Source organism: Cygnus olor, chromosome 3, assembly GCF_009769625.2.
Source record: "Cygnus olor isolate bCygOlo1 chromosome 3, bCygOlo1.pri.v2, whole genome shotgun sequence".
In the NCBI taxonomy this organism is placed as follows: Eukaryota; Metazoa; Chordata; class Aves; order Anseriformes; family Anatidae; genus Cygnus; species Cygnus olor.
In genome coordinates, this window is record NC_049171.1 from 67,615,549 (window position 1) to 67,625,113 (window position 9,565).

Genomic DNA, 9,565 nt, shown 5'->3' on the forward strand with positions numbered 1-9,565 from the left:
AAACCAGAAGGCTGCAAATTTATGAGAACTAGTCCCCATAAATTTAAAATTTTATCATGTGTGAAGCTTCCTTTTAAATGAGGGCAGTAAACTTGTAAGTGAAACTTGTAAATCATTTTGATCACTATCTGTTCCGTATGTGTGATATATAAATATACTTGAAAGTCCACATTGAACTTTGTAGGTAGGTCTGAATTTTTTTTACTTCAATTTTTGTCTCATTTTAGGATATGGGAGGGTGTTCATAGGAACTCTAGTATCATACATGAATATGCATTTCATAACTTGTGTATGCAGTGCTGCAGTGCTGCTTTACATACTGCAGGAAGTAAATAATTCTTTAGGAAATGATCCAACTACTTAAATCTAGAATCTTTACAAAATACAACTGAATTCTGATTCATAGCAACTGTGAATCAGCTTCAAATTTCCAGTTTCTTACTAAGATATGTTTCTATAAAGCTTACTTGCTTTGTGCTTTTAATTTAACAAAACAATATTTATAGCATACCTCAGTGTATAAATATCTTCCTCTACTAATATAGTAGAGACAGAACTAACTGGGACCTCTACCCTTTTTCAGATAACTGTAGCACTGATTCAAACCAATAAGTTTGCCATGATAACAAAAAGATTTATTGTCTGCATATTTTGTAAGTTACATTCATTCTGAAAAAATAGTAAAGTTTCTTCAGATATTTTTTTATATATAAGGAATAGTTTCATCATCAAAGCTACAAACAACCAAATGTAGAATAACCAGTGACTTTAGACATCAAACAAGAAAAGGGACTGCGTTTTTCTTTGTATGCTTTGGCAGTTCCAAAGTATTGCATTCAAAACACCACTAAAAACATGGGATACATTTCTGGTTCTAATATAAATTGTATATTGTGAACTATTAAAAATGTGAGTAAAAAGGAAAGATGCAGTCGAAGGTCAAAGAATTTGTAATACTTTTTTTTTTTCCTCTGATTGGCAAGCTGCTATTAAAAAACATACTCTTTTGCTCAGTAGTAAACTTCAGATTTTTTTATAATGCAGTTTTAGACCCTTCGCACATTCTTTTCCTCACATTTTCACACTTGTTTATGAAGCTGTCTGCACATGTATCCATCTTATCATACAGTCTTATCTGACTTTGTACCACACCTAAAATAAGCCAATTGACTAGTAATGATGGGCTCTTTTCAGCTGCGCGCTCTTTTTCAAATGAATTTATTGAAGTAAAGGATTTACAGCATATGGACTCACAGACTTCTCATGATTTTAACTGGCATCCATATGTACAGCTTTCAGTAGAGAACTCTAGAGTAGTATTTACAATGTAAATATCAACTTTTATTACATAAGAAACAAATATATCACAACTTTCACTTCACAACATATTTGTTCTGGTTTGATGACTAAAGTCGTCTCTTTGAAATACTACATGGAACTCAAAAATAATGTGTTCTTGTTGTAGACTTTACCAGGTGCCTTTCAGAGGTCCTGAAATGCAAAGGAGAAATATGTTTTAAAAATCATTTTGGTAAGCAATTGCATCATGAGCTATATAAAAGCAGACAGGAGACAAGAATTAACAATGGTAAAAAACAGCTACTGTTTTTAGGACTGAGAAGGGGCTCTTCGCAGGACCTTCGTGGTCATTACAACTGGCAGACAAGGACCAAGAATAAAGGTTGAAGATTTATTGTAAAATTGTTATTGCACATTGTCCTACAGTGCTGAACAGCTCACTTTGAAAATATCTGTATCCTTCAGACAGATTGAATTCAGGCTGCTTGATAAACACTCTGTCAAGAACTGGGCACTATGATGAAATGACCAATAACAGCCAATATTAAGTAAACTTTTCATCTGTAGGAAGATCTGAATCGGCAGTACAGTCGATAAAAAAGGAAAGGACCAAAAATATTTCCAAGTGAATATGATCAACCCACTGCATAATCCAGAAGCAGATATTTTTTGAATAACATTGTCCAGAAAGAATCTTTTCTGAATCCCATCAAATAGAAATAATTCTGTTCCTTCAAGCATAAGCCATTATTGTCCTTTCTAATATTTGGGGACCTTTAGAGGAATAGCCAAATTTGTGGAAAAGAAAAAAAAAATTTCTTTCATTCTCTGAAGTAAATAACAGTTTGGAGAAAATTGTTTTTTATTTCCCTGAAAATATTATCTTCAGAATTATAGTTTTCATCTTACTTGTAGCTCTGACACAGCTGAATGGCAAAAAATAACACCCAAAAGAACAACAACAAAACTATCAACAATTTCTTAACACAATTTTAAGAATAACAAGCCTGATAAGTTTTTACATTACCCTTTCAATTTTATGTCCCTGCAAGTGCTGTGATGTAAAAGGATTTACGTCTAAGTAAATCAAAGAAATGTTTGTGAATGAGCTTTGAAAAATAGTAACAGCTAAATGGAAAACAGTAACTGCAATATTTGCCTGCCCAATGATCCATCTACACCACATTTCAGATGGGAGCCAAGAACTTCCTTAACGCTTAGGGTTCACATTTCTGATTCTCTTAGTTCTAGGGGCAACTGAGGTAGATGATGTTAAACAAAATGGGTAGCTTTTTTTTTTTTTTTTTTTTTTTAATTAAAAGAAGTATCACTGAGTTTGTTCTCTGAAGAAATAATAATCTTTATAATTAAAAATGAGTCAATTCTGATTTTATGCCATGGTGCATACAGGTTGAAACACTCAAGTGAGTTAGGTACATTATTAACAGTGCCGTTTAATCAGGAACTTTCAATAACAGCAATCATGGGATAGTTTAATTATTCTTATTAAAATGATTATTATATTCACACACAATCCCTATAGAAAGAAGTAGCATTTTATGGAACATGGCTTTTTCTGCTTTTCTGATGTGCCACATTTCATGTATGACTGATCTCGCTTTATGGGTAAAGTTAGCTAACAGCATAAGGAAAGAAAATCTGGGCATACCAGGGGGAGGTGGCTCAGCAGCTCATCTACAGAAACATCATCATAGTTTTCTGAAAAGGAAGGTTCAAGAATTTCTGCTTCATCACGAAGTTTAGAGGGGTTTAGCTCTTCCTGGCTGTTGTGGATCAAAAACAAGTTTTATTGCCTTCAGAAGAAAAAGCAAACAAGAAGCAAAGCCTTGTTCTGACTTTATCTATTGTACATTTTGTTAAACTTATACAGAAGTGTTATGAATAACATGAATTAGCACATTTAGAAGAGGTGAAGAGACGATATTTAAAAGAGGTTATCTGAGTGAATATACAAGAGAATAAGCCCTAAAAAACATACTGGTACTTCTCACCTATACTGATTAGGACATATGATCTTTTGGGGACTTCTGAATTTTTTGTATTTACTTAAAGATAGATTTTCATCAAATAGTGTGTTTCCCTTAAAAAAAAAAAAAAAAAAAAAAAAGTTGTTGATGTTCCATAGCTATGTGATTTCTTCTTTAAGAGGCTTTTTTTACACATAAAATCAATTTAAGAATATGTCAGAAGCTTTTTAAGATTACTAGATGCTATCTCCTCGTTATTCTTTTACTCTAATCTGATTGTAGCCTCTGTTTCAGAATTGAAGAAAATGCTGTATGTATTTGAAAGTCATGTTATAAACTATGTTAAAAAGTCATTAATGTTCATTGTCATTTGTTTGTCCTCTTTACATATGTATATATAAGTGGTCATAAATTTTTTATGATTAGTACTATACATCTATGGAAATAAATATATTTTCTTTATTGTAGTACCTTCTTTTTCCAGTTAAAACTGAGTTTAAATATTTCTTCACAGCCATTTGCTTCCGAAAGCGGCTGTAGTTGTCGGTGAAGACAGCATCAGAGTGGCGTTTGACAGGACTGTCCTGGGAACTGGCAACATACAACAATCATGAAGGAAAAATTAATAGACAATAACAGTTTAAAAGAAGATACTATTAAATAGGTAAAATAAACTTTACAATGTTGAGCTAAATAAAATCTAATTTTCATTTCGGCTTTCATTTACAGCTATGACTTTGGATCTTTCTGCACTTGAAAAGTCATTGCCTCTATTGCTTTATTTGTATCGTAATATCAAGGACTGATTTCTCAATTCTCAATGACTTCCAGAGCTCCTGTCACAGGAGGTCTGCAGGATCAAGTGGCTGTGCAAGAATTTTACAATTTTGTCCTATGTGTTCTCATAGCCCCCATTACTCTTTAACAAACCGACTTTATTCTGTTTTCTTTCATTTGCTTAAATACATTTTAGTCCAATACCAAGGTGAAGACTAGTTTAAGTCAGAATAACCTCTTAAAAGGCCTGGTCTCTGTTCACGTTTAACTCAGTGAGTACTGAGCCTGCCTCTGAGGAAAGGGAGAGCGTAACATTACATATATAGCTGCAAAAGTTTGTTTTAAGGAAGTATCAGAAGAATAAAACACAATTTGTGAAATCCAAACTTGAAGGTGTATTTTTCATGCATGGTCTTGGGACACCTCAGGGTGTTCTGATTTCAGTGATCTATGTTACTTTATAACATAAGAGAAACTGGCCCTATAAGTTCTGGAACAAAGGCAGCATTGACATAAATAGGTCAAAACGGAGGACCTAATTTTCACTCAGCTTTTAAGCAGTAAGTAGGCATTAATAGGAACTGTCATATTGGTTCAGACCAAAGTATCTTATTATTCTGTTCCCAAGAATGCCCAATAGCTGCTGCCTAGGGATACTGAAAGAAAGAGAAGTACAGTGATCCTTCTCAGCACCCTGAGACCATTCGTTCATGAACTCCCTGCTCTGAAAATTGCATCCAGACCCCTTGTCTACAGATTTGCCTCAGTCTTTTTTGAATCCTTCTACAATGCAGATCTCCCAAAGTGCTCTGGCAATGGTTTCTACAGTAGCAAAAATATCATCCCTTTTTGTTGTCACTGTAAACCAGTTGTTTCTTAACTTCATTGAATATCCCCCTGTTGTTACACAAAGTATTGAGTAATCATTCAGCTTTTGTTTGCTTTTTCCAGTCATTCACCAAGCCAGTAAAATCATTATCAAAAAAAAAAAAAAAAAAAAAAGCAAATTTGGCATGGTAATCATTATACTATTACCAGTATTTATTAACAGCTATGTGCAGTGCCTGTTGCTATATCCCTCACAGGTGTGTCAGAAATAAATAGTAATGTATGCATTCAGTAACAAAACCCACTAAGTTATCATATAGGATTTTTGACTCCCCCATTATTATATCAATTGCCCTTTCATTACCTCTCAATTACAAAAATGAGAACTTAGGTACAGAAGGGTGAAAAATTGCCAATGAAGCCAGCTAGGAAGAAACTCTACCTAATGCAAGTGTCACCTCACCTAACTCGTTTTCTAATAAGCGAATGCAGATATCTCTTCACAGCAAGTTTAGCCAAAAGATGGCTGTAGACACTGGTGAAAATTCCATCAGCATGCCTTGCATTTCTGAAATGGACAATAAATAAACTCTACAATACAACCTGGGTTGATATCATTTTGATAATGTTCATTTTGTAAACATACTGCTTTCCTTAAGTTATCTCTTGTACATATTAAATTAAGCTAGTTTCATGAAACATCTTCCAGATTTTCACAATATGTATATATATTTTTACCCTTCCTGGGAAGTGAATGAACTCATCATGCCAGAAAGGCAATGCAATCAACATTTCTGCAGACATTCCTACTGCTACAAGTATTCAACCAGAGGGTGTGTGTTGTTTTTTCAATACTTGATTCTTCCTTTCCTATATCTGTTTGAAAAATGTAACAGATCTTTTGACATAAGTCAAGCAATGCATCACCATTTGCATTTATGACAATAAAGAAACTCACCTATCAATAATTCTGGACAGATCAAAATAGAATTTCTCATTTTCAGGTAGTGTGTTCTGCAAAATGTCTGATTCAGACTTTAAAGACCCATGGGCACGGTCAGGTTCACTGGCTGCATCAAATGGCATTCTGTTTCCCAATCTGTTGGAGAAGAAAACCACATGAAGTGCAGTTGACTGAGGATATGCAACATTTCATTGTAACTTAGCATTCTGTTTCGTGGTAAAAAAAATCTCTACCTACTTCTTTAATCTGTAAGCCATTTTAAAGTAGTCTGGATAAAACAAAAATCACTTTCAGGTTTAATCCATGCTCAGTGATAAAGTAACTAGCCTAACAGATCTCCTTTCTCTGTAATGCGTGCATTTGAGAAATATGTTGTCATTGCACACAATTAACTCCAGTGAACAGTGCATAATGTATGGCAATTCCAGCTCAAGTGGCAAACACTTTTCATAACAGCTATATTTTATATGAACAAGGAATGAAATTGCCCACTTTTGCCCATGCAAACTGAAAAGAGTTCCTGTAAAGTACTTACCTTCCAATTAAGACTTAAACACTGAAGTGCATATGAAACAGTTCTTAGGCCTCTTCTATAAGAAGGCAAACACACCCTCCAGAACTTCAAACCAAATACGAAGTGCAATCACATAACTCTAATGCTTTTTTATTGTCCTCCATTTAAATTAATTTACTAGTTGCAAGTTAAAAACTGTTCACAAACCTTTCAAATGTATCACTGCAAGTGCTCTGTATAAACCGATTTACATTTACTTCCCATTTTTGTAAACTGCTGTTTCTTATGATGTGTCATATTTTATCGAGGACAACCTGACTGAATAGCAGTAGTTTGGCATCAGATGTTTTGTCTATCTGCTGTTGTGTTCTGTGGCAGCCTACCATTCCCATGCTAAACCCATGTGTGTGGTGATGTGAAAAAAGCACGTGAAAAATGAAAAAGATAAATTTCCTTGCGAGCTTACAGTTATTATAGCTATTAGTAAGGCTTACATACTTGAGGCTTGTAAGACCTCTCTGGTTAAAATAAATAAATAAATAAATAAATAAATAAAGTTGTTGCTGTGTAAAGCAAACTAACTCAAGTCTTGGAAATAAATCACTGTGCTGTATTCATATATCTCTTTTCCGTATTGTTTTCACACTTTATGTTCCTCCAACCCACATGTGAAACACCATAACACCTGATTTAATTTAGTTAGATAACTAATAAAAAATTCAACAATTCAAAACATGTAGCGGTACAAAACCTATATATCGATCCATACAGACCACATCCCCTCATTCATGATTTGGGAATTTTTAATCTATCTATTTATTTATTTATTTACTTTTCTCCTATGGATATCTATGCTTTTGAAAAGAAAAAAGACAGCAGTTCAGCTATCCACTTAGCCGACCTGTGGAAATGAAGGGGCTTTCCCACAAGAAAAGCAGAGTGTTTTGCTGGACACCCACTATTCCCCAGAGCGCATTTTAGCATATATCCTCTACGCCTTTCACAAGTACAGCGGTCACCGCTATTCAGTTCATGGGGCGGCATTGTCAACAGTGCCTCTGAGGATGCGTGCTTGCCTCGGGGGGCTTTTAAAGACGGGGCGAGACCGGGCTTCCCCAGCCACGTTTTACCAAAGCCTCAGCTCCGAGCGCGCCCCCGGTGACCTCTCGGGGTCCCATCCCCGAGCAAGCAGAGCAGCCCCCCAGCCGCCCTCGGTCCTTACCGCGGCACGGCAGGGAAGGCGGCCCCCCGGGGGGGCAGCGCCCTTGCCCGCCAGCAGAGAGCGCTGAGGAGGGCGAGGGCGAGGAGGAGCGGGGAGGCTCCGCGGTGCTCCATGGCCGCCACCTGCGGAGGGAAGAGCGCAGCCGTCACCGCACCGCTCCGCGGGGTCCGCGAGGGGAGAGGGATGCTGCCAGCAGCGGCGTCGACGGGGCGGAGGAGATGCCAGAGGGGACGGGAGAGGAAGAAGCCCTCGAAGCTGCAGAGGGCAGTGGTTCCCGGGACGTAGCAGTTAAAGCTTAAATATATAAGGTGTATGGTAAAGAAAGAAGGGCACCTCCCCGGCTACCCAGGGCGGTCAGAGCCACTCTCCGCCGCTTCCCTAAAGGGCCGGGAGGGCAGAAGGAGACTGGTGCCGGGGCCACCCTCCTCACCCGCTGGGAAGTTGCCGCTGCGGTGGAGGGAAAGTTACTCACGGAGCCGCGAGTCCGTCGGTGGGGCTGGCTGGGCTGGCAAGGGGTGCTGCGCTGCGCTGCGCTGCTGGGGACGGCGGCCTGCGCCCTGCCCCGCTGCCGGGCTGAGAGGCTGCAGGGGACGGCGGCGGAGGGCGAGGAGGACGAGGAGGAGGAGAAGAGGAGAGCTCCGTCCCGCCGCACGGTCTGAGCTGCCCGCCGCTCCGCCGCGTTTTATAGCGTTTACACGTTTCTGCTTCCGAAGAAGCAATCACGTTACTGGGGAGACGTCACCCTTCCCAAGGGGACGGTCGCTTTGTTCAGGACAGTCAGAGACTTATATTTAATTCATGAGCAGACGCGCACCCTGCCTCCCCCCTCATCCCCCCTCTTCCATTATATGATTTATATTAATGAGTTAGTTTTGCGGGGAGCAGGGCCCCGTCGGCAGCCTGATTCCTCCTCGCAAGGCAGGAGAGCAGGCGGCCAGTGGCTGCTCCGGGAGGGGGGAGCTGGGAACCGCCACCCCCGGGGCCCTTCCCTCCCCGCCGAGTCTCCCCCTTGCCCCTCCATCCCATAGCCGGCGCTTTTAGGTTCACCCGGTCCCTTTCTGCCCCCAGCAGGTCCCCATCCCCGCCGGGGTGCGTGCCCGGGGCGCGCCGTCGGATGGTCTTTCTTATTTATTTATTTATTTATTCATTCATTCATTCATCGATTGATTTATTTTAAGCGGGGTGTTCGCCAGCCTTTGCTTTTTCGTTGAAGCTGTGTGTGTTCCCGGGTAAAAAATCGCCCCCCCGTAAGCAAGCACCGAGGGTGCTTGCGACGGTTCGGCGGCTCCCAGCGCGGGCACCCCAGGGGCTAATTCCCAGGGGCTTGGGTCACTGCCACAGCCGAGGGTTTCGACATGGAGCTCTCCCTGCCTCAAAGAGATCCGTAGGCAGCGGGGAAAGAAACGCGGAGAAGGTGGGCGTGGGACCCGCGGGTTCCTGCGAGCACCTCTTCGGTGTCTCACCAAGCCCTGCCCTGAAGTACCTGCCAAAGAATCACGGCAAGAACTGGATCGAAGAACGCCATTACCCTCTTTTCCTCCCCCCTCCCCACCTATTTTTCCTTGGGCTTTTCTGTGCCTCTGGTCCTCCTGCTCAGAAGTTAACGATTGTACCCAGTCCTTGCAGACGGTTTCACTATTTCCTCTTACTTCTAACAAGTTTCTTTGTTTCATGTTTCGCTAAAGGTTAGGCAGGCTCAAAGGCGAAGATTCTGCGATGCTTAATCACATTTTCTAATCTAGTTACATAAAAATTAAGTGAATTAGATTAAAAATGCCTGGAAATTTGTTTCTCGGATGACAGCCGTGACTAAAACCAGAGTTCCTGCAGTAGTCTAATTTCAGGAAATTTTCCCCTTGTTACTACATAACTAGAGGTCGAGGAAGCAATTCAGTTCTGGAATGGCGAGATGAGCATCAATAGCACCGTAATCCCCTCACCACCGAAATATCCATCCAAGGTGTTTCGGCGTC

At 39.9% G+C, this 9,565-nt stretch overlaps 1 protein-coding gene across 2 annotated transcripts; it reads right to left on the bottom strand.

The window, feature by feature from the left end:
• Positions 1–595: 595 nt before the first annotated feature.
• Positions 596–8,352, bottom strand: LOC121067195 (vasoactive intestinal peptide). 2 transcript variants are annotated; one of them, XM_040551375.1, is made up of 7 exons: positions 8,065–8,352; positions 7,593–7,714; positions 5,851–5,991; positions 5,356–5,460; positions 3,759–3,878; positions 2,969–3,083; positions 596–1,491 (listed from the first exon to the last, which is right to left on the bottom strand). In XM_040551375.1, the coding sequence occupies exons 2-7, from the start codon at positions 7,703–7,705 to the stop codon at positions 1,483–1,485; spliced, it is 603 nt and encodes a 200-aa protein (XP_040407309.1). In that variant the 5' UTR covers positions 7,706–7,714; positions 8,065–8,352; the 3' UTR covers positions 596–1,482. The 2 variants fall into 2 exon arrangements, with proteins under 2 accessions (XP_040407309.1, XP_040407310.1); XM_040551376.1 differs by lacking the exon at positions 5,356–5,460 and having other exon boundaries at positions 598–1,491; positions 8,065–8,339.
• Positions 8,353–9,565: the final 1,213 nt, after the last annotated feature.